The 16,437-nt window shown below is 34.6% G+C and overlaps 1 protein-coding gene across 21 annotated transcripts in view; it reads left to right on the forward strand.

The window, feature by feature from the left end:
* BCAS3 (BCAS3 microtubule associated cell migration factor) overlaps nt 1-16,437 on the forward strand; it is a 629,185-nt gene that overhangs the window by 188,357 nt on the left and 424,391 nt on the right. For all 21 annotated transcript variants that reach the window (XM_086686763.1, XM_086686762.1, XM_086686767.1 and 18 more), the window contains one exon: nt 4,255-4,425. In XM_086686763.1, coding sequence (XP_086542889.1) covers nt 4,255-4,425 — 171 coding nt within the window. The remainder of the gene's footprint in view (nt 1-4,254; nt 4,426-16,437) is intronic.

Consider the following 16,437-nt stretch of genomic DNA (forward strand, 5'->3'; position numbering starts at 1 on the left):
GAGAGAGGGAGACACAGAATTGGAAGCAGGCTCCAGGCTCTGAGCCATCAGCCCAGAGCCCAATGCGGGGCTCAAACTCACGGACTGCAAGATCGTGACCTGAGCTGAAGTCGGACCCTTAACCAACTGAGCCACCCAGGCGCCCCATCATTTTTTTTTCTTATTGGCTATTGTTGAGTTCTAGGAGTTGTTTATATATTTTGGATATTAACCCTGTATCAGATGTATGATTTGCAAATATTTTCTCCCATTAAACATTTTAATTTTGATGTTGTTTTCCTGTGCTATGCAGAAGATGCTTTTTGGTTTGATACAGTCCCATTGGTTTATTTTTGCATTTGTTTCCCTTGCCTTTGGAGTCAGATCCACAAACACATCTCTAAGATTGATGTTTGTGAGCTTACCGCCTATGTTTTCTTATAGGAACTTTGTGGTCTTAGGTTGGTCTTACATTTAATTCTTTAATTCATTTTGAGTTAATTTTTGTGTATGGTATAAGAGAGTAGTCTAGTTTAATTCTATTACATAACTGTCCATTTTTTCTGGAACTATTTATTGAAGAGATTGTCCTTTCTCCATTGTATGTTCTTGGCTTCTTTGTTGTAAATTAATTGTATATTTGGTTAGTTATTTCTCAGCTATCAATTTTGTTCCATTGATATATTTGTCTTTTTTATGCCAGTACCATACTGTTCTGATTACTATAAGTTTATAGAATGGTTTGAAATCAGGGACCATGATTTCAGCTTTGTTCTTTTTTTCTCAAGATTGCTTTGGCTATTCTGGGTCTTTTATGGTACCATGCAAATTTTAGAATTATTTGTTCTAATTCTGTGAAAAATGCCTCTGGAATTTTGGGAGGAATTGCACTGAATCTATAGATTGCAGTTGTGGTATGGACGTTTTAACAGTGTTAATTCTTCAATCCATGGGCATGGAATATCTTTCCATTTATTTGTGTCTTCTTCATTTTCTTTCATTAGTGTCTTATAGTTCTCAGTGTACAGGTCTTTCGCTCCCTGGTTAAATTTATTCATAGGTATTTTGTTCTTTTGATGCAATTGTAAATGACATTGCTTTCTTAATTTCTTTTTTACTGATAGCTTATTATTAGTATATAGAAACATCATAGATTTATGTATATTGATTTGGTATTCTGCAACTTTACTGACTTTGTTTATTCGTTTTAACAGTTTTTTGATGGAGGTTTTCTATGTATTTGCACATAGTAATGATTTTACTGCTTCTTTTCTGATTGGATGCCTTTTATTTATTTTTCTTGCCTTATTACTGTGACTAGGCTCCAATGCTGTATTGAATAAAAGTGGAGAAAGTGAACATTCTTGTCTTATCTTGTTCCCAATCTTAGAGGACAATCTTCCAGTTTTTCAGTATTAAGTATGATACTAGCTATGGGTTTATCATATAAAGCCTTTACTATGTTGAGGTATGAATCCTTCATACCCACTTTGTTGAGAGTTTTTATCATAAATGGAGGTTGAGTTTTTTCAAATGTTTTTTCTGCACCTATTGAAATGATCTTATGATTTCTATCCTTCATTTTGTTAATGTGGTGTACCACATTGATTCGTGGATATTGAACCATTCTAGCTTCTCTGGAATAATTCCTACTTGATCATGGTGTATGATCCTTTTAATGTGTTGTTGAATTTGGTTTGCTAATATTTTGTTAAGGACTTTTGTATCTATGTTCATCAGTAATATTGACCTGTAATTTTCCTTTGTTGTAGTGTCCTTGTTTGGTTTTGGTATCAGGGTAAAGTTAATGTCATGTTTTACATCTTTTTATTTTATGCATCCCTTAACTAATTGTAGTTTTAATTAGTTTTACTACTATTCTCTTTTAGTCTTTATACTTGTTTTATAAGTGATTGATCCACTATCTTTACAATATATTTATCTTTTCCAATGAGAGTTTTACTTTTGTATATTTCCTTGTGATTAAATACTAAATATTAAGTATTTCTTTTCAACTTAAAAGAAGTCCCATTAACATTTCTTGTAAGGCCATTTTAGCAATGATGAACTCCTTTAGTTTTTGCTTATCTGGAAAACTCTTAATTTCCCCTTCAATTATGAGTGATAACTTTGCTAGGTAGAGAATTCTTGGTTGGAAGTTTTTTCCTTTTAGCACTTTGAATATGTTGTGCTCTCTTCTGGCCTGCAAAGTTTCTGCAAAAAAATCTTGATAGCCGTATGCGGTTTCCTTGTATGTATTTATCTTGATACTTTTAAGATTCTCCCTTTAACTTTTACCATTTTAATTATAATGTGTCTTGGTATGGAACTCTTTGGGGTTCCCACTTGTATGTCTATTTCCTTCACCAGATTAGGGAAGTCTTCAGCTATTAGTTTTTAAAACTTTTTTTCTGGCCCTTTCTCTCTTCTCTTCTGGGAACCACATAATGTGAATGTTTTTCTGCTTGAAGTACTCCCAAGTTTTTTTTTTTTTTTTAAATACATATATGTTTATTTTAATTCTTTTCTCTTTTTGCTCCTTTGTCTGGGTGAGTTCCATTGTTTTGTCTTCCAGCTCACTGATCTGCTTCATCTAGTCTGTTGTTGAACCTCTCTAGTGTATTTTTCAGTTCACTTATTATATTTTCAGGGCTGTAGCTTCTGTTTGATACTTTTTAATGTTTTTACTCCTTTTGTTGAAGTTCACTCTGTGTTAATTCATTCCTCTGAGTTTGGTGAGCATCTTTATGGCCATTTATTTGAACTCTGTTGCTTATCTCATTTTATTAAGGTCTTTTTCTGGGGTTTTGTTCTTTGTTTGGAACATATTCCTCTGTCTTCTTATCTTGTCTTTCTGTGTTTGTTTCTATGTATTAGGCAAATCAGCTACCTCTATACCAATCTTGAATAAGTGGCCTTCAAGTATCCTGTGGGACTCAAGCATTTATCCTTCCTGGCCACCCAGTGCCAGATGCTCAAGGGGTGTCTCCTATGTGAGCTGTACATGGCTGCCCATCTCCTGTGGAGGAGCTGTGGCTGTGGCATGAGTGCATGGGGCTCTTGTCTGGCCCATCTTGTCTGTGATGTATGGCTGTGACATAGGAATGAGTGTCTACATGCCTAAATTTGTTGTGCAATATTATATAACAGCATATTATAGATTTAATTTGGAAGCATAACATTTTTCACATAGGCATTCTACCAGTGTTCAGTCTTTTTCATGCTAAAAAATAGATTGAAAATTAGATTTATAATATTTCAAAAAATAACCATAGATGTTGGTGAGGATGTGGAGAGAAGGGAACCCTCTTACACTGTTGGTGAGAATGCAAACTGGTACAACCACTCTGGAAAAACAGTATGGAGGTTCCTCAAAAAGTTAAAAAATAGAACTACCCTATGATCCAGCAATTACACTACTGGGTATTTACCCAATGGATACAAAAATACCGATTCAAAGGGACACATGCACCCTGATGTTCATAGCAGCATTATCAATAATAGCCTGGGTGTCCGTTGACTGATGAATGGATAAAGAAGATACATTAAAACAAACAAACACAAACAAATACAAATAAATAAATAAATAGGAATATTACTCAGCCATAAAAAAGAATGAAATTTTGCCCTTGTTATAGGCATTAAAGACAGGAGAAAAAAGAAATATTTTTTTAGAAAGATATAATTGTTCCTGGGGTGCCTGAGTGGCTCAGTTGGTTAAGCGTTTGACTTCAGCTCAGGTCACAATCTCATGGTTTGTGAGTTCAAGCCCCACATCGAGCTCTGTGCTTACAGCTCGGAGCCTGGAGCCTATTTTGGATTCTGTGTCTCTGTCTTTCTCTCTGATGCTCCCCCAAACCCCCTTTCTCTCTCTCTCAAAAATAAATAAACATTAAAAAATATATATGTAAATATATACTATATATCTATATGTAAGTATACATACATATATGTATATGTATATACACATATATATGTATAATTGTTCCCTTATGTGAAACAAAGTTCTTTAATCATTTACTTGTGGCTTTATTCTCACTATGCTGATTTTGGGGATTCTACTGATACCATTTTCTCAAACTAATATACTGATTTTCTAACTAAAATTTAAGATCGTATGAAAAGTCAGACTGAATTTCTGTGACAGTTCACTGCTACATATAGGTTTGTAAGACAATAGGGAATTGAAAAGGTAGGAGAATGAGCCAAATGCATATTTCTGTTTAGAATTCAAATACTGATGTGAAGTCATATATTTTATATTTCATTGCATAGACATTGAAAACTGGTCTGACAATGGTCGGGAAAGTAGTGACTCAGCTGACAGGCACGCTGCCTTCAGGTGTGACAGAAGATGACGTTGCCCTCCATAGTAATTCAAGGCGGAGTCCTCTGGTTCCAGGCATTATCACAGTAATTGACACTGAAACCGTTGGAGAGGGCCAGGTAAGAACTTCCAATGCAAGTAATGTAAAAATAATACGTGTAGGGGTGTCTGGGTGGCTTAGTCAGTTAAGTGTCCAACTCTTGGTTTTGGCTAAGGTCATGATCTCATGGTTTTGTGAGTTTGAACCCTGCTTCGGGCTCTGTGCTAACAGTGCAGAGCCTACTTGAGGTTCTGTTTCCCTCTGTCTCTGTCCTTCCCCCACTTGCCCTGTCTTGTCTCTCTCTAAATAAATAAATCAACTTTAAAAAAATAATAAAGATGACACTTGATAGAACCTAAATTGGAAGATTAATAATTGATCTTTAAGGCAGAGGCTTGCTGATAGAAGCAATCAATAGGACCTTCCATATTTTGGAGGGAATTAAATAAATTATTGATTAATTATGATAGTTACAAGTGACAGTACTGTAAATAATATCAAGTTTTATTACAGACATTTATAAATATGAGAAATACATAAAGTCTCAAAGTATATGTTAAGATACATACATGGTAATGCTTATCTACATACATACGTTGTAATCCTGTATCTTCAGATAATGCAGAAACATTTAGATTATAAAAATCTAATTATTATAAACATGGAAAAATAAATTACATAGTGTAAATCTGGCTGGTAAGAAACCAGTTGGGTTTTGTTTTCTTCCCCCATGTATTCATAAAAATCTTTTTCTTTTGTATCATAGTCTTGCATTTTAAAATACATCTCTGGGGGTGACTGGGTGTCTCAGTTGGTTAAGTGTCTGACTCTTGATTTAGGCTAAGGTAATGATCTCATGGTTCGGGTGTACAAGCCCCACATCGGGCTCTGGGCTGGTGGTGTGGAGCCTACTTGGGATTCTCTCTCTTTCCCTCTGTCTCTGCCCCTCCCCTGCTCGTGTTCTCACTTTCTCAAAATAAATAAAATAAACATTAAAAAATACATTTTGAAAGGAAGGTAATTTTAAAATTCTAATAGTTTGTGATCATTGCTACAAAAAAAAATCCAATCTAAAATTGATTACCAGAATAGGATAGGAGTAGATCAACATTTATGAAATAGAAATTATTTTAATTTTATATAGAATATATATTTAATTCTTTTTTCAGAATATAATGTCTGGAAGCTATGTGAGTCTTTAAAGTATTAAACCTAAATACTGCATTTTTTTTTTAAGGAAATATGTTTTCAGTTTAAATGGTGATTCGATACTTGATAAAAGATTAGCTTTGACTCAATACTCATGTACTAGTTCCTACAGTAGGATCAATTTGCATTTCTAAAAAATGTAGACTCTACTGCAATTAAAAGACAAAAAAATCTTTGAAGTTCTAGATTACTGAATTTAGCTATTGTATTTTATTTGAAATCTGAATAATAATCAATCTCCACCTCCCCCGTGTTAACTTTATGGTTCACCAAACATGTTAGAGTGCAGGCCTGTATTCTTGTTTAAAACTCTTTTTTTTTTTTTTTTTTTTTTTTTTAATTTTTTTTTCAACGTTTATTTATTTTTGGGACAGAGAGAGACAGAGCATGAACGGGGGAGGGGCAGAGAGAGAGGGAGATACAGAATCGGAAACAGGCTCCAGGCTCTGAGCCATCAGCCCAGAGCCCGACGCGGGGCTCGAACTCACGGACCGCGAGATCGTGACCTGGCTGAAGTCGGACGCTTAACCGACTGCGCCACCCAGGCGCCCCTAAAACTCTTTTTAATGAAGTGCTAGCAAACTTTTCAGTTGACTTGTAATGAATTTTTTTAAGTTGTGTTAATTAGCTCAAGTTGATAGATACAGACAGATGTTAATTTTCTTTCTTAATTGGAATTAAATATTTAAACCCTAGTGTTTTATGAGTGTTAAAGTAAAAAATATTTTCTTTTGTCCTTTGATTCTTAATCAATTTACCTCCAAGGCCACACACATTTACTGAGTAGTAACAATCCTCCTGAACATCGTCTAGTTTGGTGAGCATAAGTCTGTTAAACACCTAACGTTTGTTGACAGATGGATTGTGGTCATTTAAAAGTAGAAAATGTTATGTCATGATTTTTGATGAAATAGAAGTATAACTCAATTTATTTTATTATATTTAAGTGTAGAAACACGTAAAAAGAAAAATTTTACATAATTATATAATTCTAATTAATGACATATTAAATAGTGGCCTTATGTTTCCAAATATGCCCCCCATTCTTTATTAACTTTTTATAACTTTAAAGTGCAATTCTCAGATTTGAAATATGGAAATGAACTGTAGATTGTGGAGTTGCAAAAGTTCACTTTTCTTTGGTAAATGAATTATTAACACTTGAAACAAGTAAAGTTGTTTATTAGGAAATAAGAATTATAGAAATGTTAACTTTAAAAGTTAAAAGAAGTTAAAAAGTGTTACTCAACCTGAAAAATATTATCTTTTCTATTTTTTGTTGAGCTCATAATCTCTTTTCATTCCCACTTATAACATTCTGAATTTTTATTTGATTTAAAAATTGTTTTTATAAGGGAGGAAATAAATTGATACTCAGTAAATGGTAAGTTACTATGTGCATTTTGAAAGAATTATAACTATTTTTTAAAGCAACAAGATTTCCTGACTGTAATACTATCCTCCTTTTTTTTTTTTTTTATTACTGTGAATCTGTTTTTTGTTAAGAAGACATTTTTGTCTCTGATACATAGTTCAGTTGGAGTACAGAGCTGCTTTTAGGTTATGCTGGATTGTATTAAAAAGACTTCATGGGTTATCGTCCTAGATTTATCACCTCTAGCCCTTTCCAACTGATGTTTGACCTTAGCTGTAATGTTTTTCCTTTTCCATCTAAAGCTGACATTATGTCCACTTTTTCTGTTTAAATCCATTGAGCCTTTAATAAAGACATTTTCATGTTTACAGTGGCAATGTATAAAATTTGATTCACCATCTTTCTAATGCTAAATTGATTAATTTGATTTTATGTTGACGGGATCATTGCGTGGTAACTGCATTAAGGAAGAGTGGATTTGATTGACTTTGTGTCCATTTTTTAATCTGTGTTACTTGTTTTATTTAAAAGCATTTTGTGGCTAAGATAAGCTAAGTGATATAATTTGCCTTTACACATTTATATAATTGAAGTTAGCAGTGTGGCAAAGTCCCTAATCAAAGGAAAATGCTCCAGAATGATGACCTAAACTTGAGCTATTTCTTTCTCTGGGTACAAGTGTTATTCATAATAATTTACTGGTTCCTGAAGTGTTTTATCTATCTTTTTGTTCACACGGCAAAAGCTTATCCACCTTGTATCAGTTAAAGTACTTTGATTAATTTTAATATAGTCAAGTTATTATTAATGTATACTTAAGAAGTTCAGCCCGTTTAGTTAAATGGGTACATATCTTAGGATAATTGTATTGGGATGTAGTTTATATTATTAATTTGATGTTTTAGGCGAAGTGATAAGGCAATGGAGAAAATCCTTCCAAAAGTATCTGGTTGTTATGTTTGTGAAACTCATAAAGAGAAGCTTCAAAAAGTCTTATGTAATGGTATCAGGCTTTACTGTGCACCAAGATTAATGTGCCTTTTTACTAGACGGCTTCTGTATTGGTACCATCAAATAGAGTACTCAGTACTAATTGTATTGGAGACGGAGATATAAGATTATAGTGTATGAAAGGAAAGGGAATCTTCTAAGATTGAGTTAAAATAGAAAAGTAGACAAAACACAAATATTTCACAGAAAAAAATAAAACATACAGATTGTCCCTGACTTAAAATGTCTTGAGTTAATGATTTTTCAACTTTATGATGATATGAAAGTGATAGGAATTCAGTAGAAACCATACTTGGAATTTTGAATTTTGAACTTTCCCTAGCCCAGTGATATGTGGTATAATACTCTCTTGTGATTCTGGGTAGCAACAACCAACTGCAGCTCTGAGTCAGCCTCGTGATCGTGAGGGTAAACAACTGATACACTTACACCTGTTCTGCACTCAGATAGCCATTGTGTTTCTCGCTTTCAGCATAGTATTCAATAAGTTACATGAGATATCCAGCATTTTACTATAAAATAGGCTTTGTGTTAGATGATTTTGTCCAACTGTAGGCTAATGTGAGTGTTCTGAGCATGTTTAAGGTAGGGTAAGCTGAGGATGATGTTTGGTAGGTTAGGTGTATTAAATGCATTTTTGACTTAAGATGTGTTCAACTCACGATGGATTTACTGCGATGTAACCTCTTTGTAAGTTGAGGAAGATCTGTATATAAATGCTGTATAATCTATATCCATGACTTCACTTGTTATAAGAGAAAGACAAATTTAAACTACACTGAGATACCATTTGTCGCCTGTGAGAATGAGGGAAATTCAAAAGCAGTGTATTCTACGTTTTAACTTCTAATTTTGAAATAATTGTAGAGTCACATTAAGTTGCAGAAATGTATTCATGTGATCTTTACCCAGATTCCTGCAACTTCCCTTGAATAGCGACATCTTACATAGCTGTAAGAAAATATAAAAACCAATATCAAGTTGACAAATATCAATACTGTTCATATGCTATAGACCTAGGATGCCTGGCTGGCTCAGTCAGTGGGGCATGCAGTTCTTGAGCTCAGAACTGTTAGTTCAAGCCCCGTGTTGGGTGTGGAGATTACTTAAAAATAAAATCTGTAAAAAAATATGGCACAGACTTTACTCAGCTCTCACTATTTGTTTTACCTGAATTTATTTGTGTGTTCCTGGGTGTATATAGTTCTATAACTTTTATTCCCCGTATAGATTCACATAATCAACAACACCATTAAGATATAAGACTATTCAACACATACATTTTTTTGTATTCAGACTCATCCTTCAACCTACCCCTTCCTTTTCTCCTGAAAACTATTCTATGTTCTCTATCTCTATAATTTTGTGACTTATAGAGTGGATATAAGAGAAATCATATAGTATATTACATTTTAAAGTTAACTTTTGGACTAAATATGATATCCTTGAAGTTCATTTAGTTTGTTGTGTGTAATTAAGTCTTTATTATCTCTCTGTTGTATTCCTGTGAATAGCTGTGTCTATTTGTGCAACCATTCACTCACTGGAAGACATTTGAGTTGTTTCTAGCATTTTGCTGTTATTAATAAAGCTGCTATGAACATCTAGGTAGAGGTTTTTGTGTGATTTCTGTAGAGTTTTCATGTCTCTATATTAAATGCCAAAGAGTGTGATTGATAAATTTTATAAGTGCATATTTAGTTTTGTCAGAAACTGCCCAACTTTTTTTGCAGAGGGGCTGAACTGGTTTACATTCCTTCCAGTAATGTATGATAGGTGGCAGTTTTCTCATCAGAATCCATGGATGATGAAAGCAGTGTTAGAACATCTTTAAAATAGTGAAATAAATGAACTGTTAAACCTGAATTCCACATCTAATGAAAATACCTTTCAGGAATGAAGGGAATATAAAGACATTCTTATAAAAGGAAAGCTAAATTAATCACTAGCAGATCTATTTATTTATTTATCTATTTTTTAATGCTTATTTATTTTTGAGAGGGAGAGGGTGGGAGAGAGAGAGAGAGAGCGAGTGAGCGAGAGAGCACATAAGTAGGGAGGGGCAGAGAGGAGACTCAGAATCTGAAACAGGCTTCAGGCTCTGAGCTGTCAGCACAGAACCTGACATGGGGCTTGAACTCATGAACCATGAGATCATGATGTGAGCCGAAGTTGGATGCTTAACTGTCTGAGCCACTCAGGCACTCCTATTTTTTTTAATTTTTATTTGTTTGAGAGAGAGAGAGCGAGAGAGAGAGAGCACATGTACAGGAGCAGGTCAGGGGCAGAGAGAGGGGGAGAGAGAGAATCCCAAGCAAGCTTTGCACTTCCAGTGTAGAGCCTGACGTGGGGCTTAATCTTGGGAACTGTGAGATCATGACCTGAGCTGAAACCAAGAGTTAGATGCTTAACCGGCTAAGCCACCCATGCACCCTGCAGATCTACTCTTAAAGAATGTCTAAAGGAAGTTTTCTAAAGAAATTATAACAGAAGAAGGCTTGTAACTTCAGAAATAGAGAACAGTGGAAGAGGTAAAAATAGAAGTGTATATATCGATTTTCGTAAGTTAAATTTGGTTGAAGCAAAATGATAACATCTCATGTTATGATCAACATATTTATGAGAAATATTTGTGGGGAAGTAAATTGAATTTCATAAAAATGTTAAAATTTTATACTGCATATCACTGTATCTGAAAAGTTTAAAGACAACCCACTAAAGGGGAGAAAATATTTGGAAATTATATTTTTTATAATGGACTGCTATCCAGAATATAGAAAGAACTACAACTAAATAAAGAGATAGATAATCTAATTTTAAATTGAACAAAGATATGAATAAACATTTTTCTGAAAAAGATTTACCAATGGCCAATAAACACAAATGAGAGCCCTCATACACTGCTGGTGGGAATGTAAAATTGTGCAAATGCTTTGGAAAAGAGTTACCAAATGACTTAGCAATTTATCTTCTAGGAATACTCAAAAGAAATGAAAATATATATTCACATAATTGTATGTTCATAGCAGCGTTATTTTCAAGAGCCAAAAACTAGGAGCAACTCCAGTGTACCTCAACTGATTAGTAGATGGATAAATAAAATGTGATATGCACTTACAATGTAATATTCTTCAGCAATAAAAAGAAATGAAGCACTGTTTCATGTTATAATGTGGGTGAGTCTTGAAAATATCATACTTTGTGAAAGAAGCCAGTCTCAAAAGAGTGTATGTTGTATGATTCCATTTATATGAAATGTCTAGAATAAGCAAAGCAATAGAAAGAGAAAATAGATTATAGTTTCCCAGGGCTGGGAGTTTGGAAGGAATGGAGAAATGTGGGGTGACTGTTAATAATTATGGGTTTTCCTTTGGTGATGAAAATGTTCTAAATTTGGTTGTGGTGATGGTTCTACAATTGTGTGAATATACCATATATCCCAAAACAAACCTTTAGTAAATATTTAACAAGTGTAGTTTAACACACTTTCCCAGATACTACTACTATAAGACTTCGTTTTCTTGTTCTTCTCACTTAATACTTTGAAAGTCAATCGAACAACTAAAAAGAGAATAACTTATAATGCATGTTCCCCCCACCCCCATTGTGATAAAATATGCATAACATAAACATTGACATGTAACCATTTTATAAGTTTACGATTCAGTGCATAAGTGTATTTACAATGTTGTGCCATCACAATGGCACATCACAATATCCATGGTTATCACAATAACCATCACTGTTATCTATTTCTAGAACTTTTTCATCATCTGGATTCATTAAATAGTAAACAGTAACTCCCCAAACCCCTGTCCCCACGGTCCCTGGTGACCATCATTCTGATTTCTGCTTCTAGTAGATTGCCCATAATTAAAAAAGATGTACAATACAAAGTGTTGGAAAGGTTGTAGAAAAATTGGAAACCTCATGCTTCACTGATGGAAATATAAAATGATGTAGCTATTTTGGAAAACAATTTGTTAGTTTCTTTAAAAGTTCACCATATGTTTACCATATGACTGACCAGATTCACTTCTAGATATCTCCCCAAGAGAAATAAAAACATATTCACAAAAATACGTGCACATAGATATTCATAGCTGCCTATGCATTGTAACAATTGACTAGAAATAATCCAAATTGCCAAGAACTGGTGGGTGAACCCACATGTTGTGGTATTTTCATACAGTGGATAACAGTTTAGCAATATAAAGAAATGAATGATACCTGAAACAACATGGCTGAACTATAAAAATTATATAAGTGAAAGAAAGTAGAAGGCAAATTGCATGATTCTATTTATATGAAACATTTTCAAAATTTTTAGAAAAGACAAAAGAGATAAAATATACATAGGGATTGCCTGGGGCTTAGGGTTGGAAATCTGTAAAGTTAATATGAAGACATTTTGGGGATGGTGGAAGAAATCTAAATGGAGAATGTGGTGATGGTTACACAATTGTATGGATTTACTAAGCATTATCCACTTATGTATTTAAAATGGGTGATTTGAATGTATAAATTTACTGATGTTTGGGGATGACTATCAGTTATGCTGAAGAGGTACATAAGTAGATCCTGTCTCCAGAAAATGAATACATTACTAGAAAGAATTTTCAAAAATAACTATCTGGGGACTCCAGAAATTGACCAAAACTAAGAATGAAATGATAAGTGTGTAAAGACTTTAGAGCTTGGATAATAGTTGTAGGAGAAAATGGCCTTTTTGCATGAGGCTGCTCTCATTCACATTTGCCTGGAGCTTGGTGAGTGTGATTAGTTTAACCAGTGCAGAGTGGGCCATGTAAACAAGCCTTTTCCCTTCTAGACAGGGGATTTACTTGATTTGGATTAGTATGTTAAAACCCAAGCCCAACAGTATTTTCACTTGGTGGGTGATGAGTAAGGGAAAATGTGTAGCTCCACTGGCCTGAGATCGCAATTCAGTTGGGGGCCAATTTGAAGAACAGGAGAAAAAAATGTTGGTGAAGTATAAGCAGAGCCTCAGAGACCTTTGGGACAACATCAAGTGTACCAACATATGTGTGACTGGGATCTCAGAAAGAGAGGTGAGAAAGGGGCAGAAAAACATTTGAAGAAATGAAGTGTATAAATACTTACCTTTCTCTTCCCTTAATTTCTTTAAAAGGTAGTTTAAAACGATTGTTTTAGGGAATAACTATAACGTTTCTCAGCTGATAATATATATGACAACAGTAGCACAAAGGAATGGGGAGGAAGTGCAGCTATATTGGAGCAAGGAGCTATAATTTTTGCAGTTAACTGACAATCTTGTAATCTGTATAGCACCTTGTTACCTAAACAGCATCCACTAAAAAATTAACCCCCCAAAATTAACAGAGGAATTAAAATAGTAATATTAAAAATAACACAAAAGAAGAGGATCAGAGGTACAACACCTGAGACAAAGTAAATAGCAAAATGGCAAACCTAAATCCAATTATGTGCATAATTATATTAACTATAAATGGACTCAAGTTAAAAGACATTGATTATCAGACCAGAATCATTCAGATTCAAAGACATAATTGGCTGAAGTAAAAGGATTGAGGAAACGTACCACATAAACAGTAACCATAATAGGACTGGAATGGCTATATTAATATCAGACAGAAATACTTTGTCAGGAAATATTGCCAGAGAAAAAGATATTTCATAATAATAAGAGGGTCGATGTAATAGGTAGATAAAGCAACTATTAATGTGTAAACAGCTACAGCATTTCCCAACAAACATTAGGCAAAATCTGACAGATTGAAAGGAGAAATTATAGCTAACTAACATTTACAGCATGAGATTTAAATACTGTGCTCTCAATAATTGATAGGAAAAACTAGACAAAATTTGTGAGGATTTAGAACACTACCAACCAGCACGGTGTAACACTACCCTCCAGACCCGTAGAATTTGCATTCTTTTTCTTTTTTAAAAATTTATTTATTTATTTTGAGAGAGCAGGAAAGCAAAAGAGAGAGAGAGAGACACTTAACTGACCAAGCAGGCTCTGTGCTGTCAGAGCCCTGACATGGGGCTCGAACCCACGAACCGGGCGACCCCAGCCAAAATCAAAAGTTAGACACTTAACTGACTAGAATTTGCATTCTTTTCAAGAACATCTGGAATGTTTTTCAAGATAGACCTTATGGTTGGGCAAAAAAATATATAAATAGCTTTAAAAGTATTAAAATTATGAGAAGTATGTTTCCTGAGAACTATGGAAATCAATAACAGAATGGGATGCCCCAGTGGCTCCATCAGTTGAGCGTCCAGCTCTTGATTTCAGCTCAGGTCATAATCTCATGGTAGGTGAGATCAAGCCCCACACATCGGACTCTGTGCTGGCTAATGGGGACTCTCTCTCTCTCTCTCCCTCTCTCTCTGCCCCTCCTGCACTTACCTACTGTGCTCTCTCCCCCTCAAAAATAAATAAACTTAATTTTGTCAAATGCTTTCTCTGCATCGATTGACAGGATCCTCTTTTCTTTTACTAATGTGATGTATCGCATTGATTGATTTGCAAAGGTTGAACCAGCCCTGCATCCCAGGAATGAACCCCACTTGATCATGGTGAATAATTCTTTTTATATGCTGCTGAATTCGATTTGCTAGTATCTTATTGAGAATTTTTGCATCCATATTCATCAGGGATATTGGCCTGTAGTTCTCTTTTTTTGCTGGGTCTCTGTCTGGTTTAGGAATCAAAGTAATGTGGCTTCATAGAATGAGTCTGGAAGTTTTCCTTCCCTTTCTATTTTTTGGAACAGCTTGAGAAGGATAGGTATTATCTCTGCTTTAAATGTCTGGTAGAATTCCCCAGGGAAGCCATCTGGTCCCGGACTCTTATTTGTTGGGAGATTTTTGATAACTGATTCAATTTCTTTTCTGGTTATGGGTCTGTTCAAGTTTTCTCTTTCTTCCTGTTTGAGGTTTGGGAGTGTGTGGGTGCTTAGGAATTTGTCCATTTCTTCCAGGTTGTCCAGTTTGTTGACATAAAATTTTTCATAATATTCCCTGATAATTGCTTGTATCTCTGAGGGACAATTCCATTTTCATTCATGATTTTATCTATTTGGGTCATCTCCCTTTTCTTTTTGAGATTCCTGGCTAGAGGTTTATCAATTTTGTTTATTTTTTCAAAAAACCAACTCTTGGTTTCATTGATCTGCTCTACAGTTTTTTTTAGATTCTATATTGTTTATTTCTGCTCTGATATTTATTATTTCTCTTCTTCTGCTGGGTTTGGGGTGTCTTTGCTGTTCTGCTTCTATTTCCTTTAGGTGTGCCGTTAGATTTTGTATTTGGGATTTTTCTTGTTTCTTGAGATGGGCCTGGATTGCAATGTATTTTCCTCTCAGGACTGCCTTCGCTGCATCCCAAAGTGTTTGGATTGTTGTATGTTCATCTTCATTTGTTTCCATATATTTTAAAATTTCTTCTCTAATTGTCTGGTTGACCCATTCATTCTTTAGTAGGGTGTTCTTTAACCTCCATGCTTTTGGAGGTTTTCCAGACTTTTTCCTGTGGTTGATTTCAAGTTTCATAGCATTGTGGTCTGAAAGTGTGCATGGTATGATCTCAATTCTTTTATACTTATGAAGGGCTATTTTGTGACCCAGTATGTGATCTATCTTGGAGAATGTTCCACGTGCACTCAAGAAGAAAGTGCATTCTGTTCCTTTGGGATGCAGAGTTCTGAATATATTTGTCAAGTTCATCTGATCCAATGTATCATTCAGGGCCCTTGTTTCTTTATTGATCCTGTGTCTAGATGATCTGATCTACCCATTGTTGTAAGTGGAGTATTAAAGTCCCCCGCAATTACCACATTCTTATCAATAAGGGTACTTATGTTTGTGATTAATTTTTTTATATATTTGGGGGCTCACGTATTCGGCACATAGGCGTTTATAATTGTTAGCTCTTTCTGATGGATAGACCCTGTAGTTATTGTATAATTCCCTTCTTCATCTCTTGTTACAGCCTTTAATTTAGAGTCTAGTTTGTCTGATATAAGTGTGGCTACTCCAGCTTTCTTTTGACTTCAGTAACATGATAGATAGTTCTCCATCCCCTCACTTTCAATCTGAAGATGTCCTCAGATCTAAAATGAGTCTCTTGTAGACAGCAAATAGATGGGTCTTGTTTTTTTTATCCATTCTGATACCCTATGTCTTTTGGTTGGCGCATTTAGTCCATTTACATTTGGTGTTATTATGGAAAGATATGCGTTTAGAGCCACTGTGATGTCTGTAGATTTCATGCTGGTAGTGATGTCTGGTACTTTGTGGTCCTTGCAACATTTCACTCACAGAATCCCCCTTAGGATCTCCTATAGGGCTGGGTTAGTGGTGATGACATACTTTCTTAATAAAAACCCTCGATAAAGTCGGGATAGAAGGAGCATACTTAAACATCATAAAAGCCATTTATGAAAAGCCCACAGCTAATATCATCCTCAATGGGGAAGAACTG

The sequence above is a fragment of the Puma concolor genome, chromosome E1 (genome assembly GCF_028749965.1).
Source record: "Puma concolor isolate L17-30 chromosome E1, mPumCon1.1.hap2, whole genome shotgun sequence".
Classification (NCBI taxonomy): domain Eukaryota; kingdom Metazoa; phylum Chordata; class Mammalia; order Carnivora; family Felidae; genus Puma; species Puma concolor.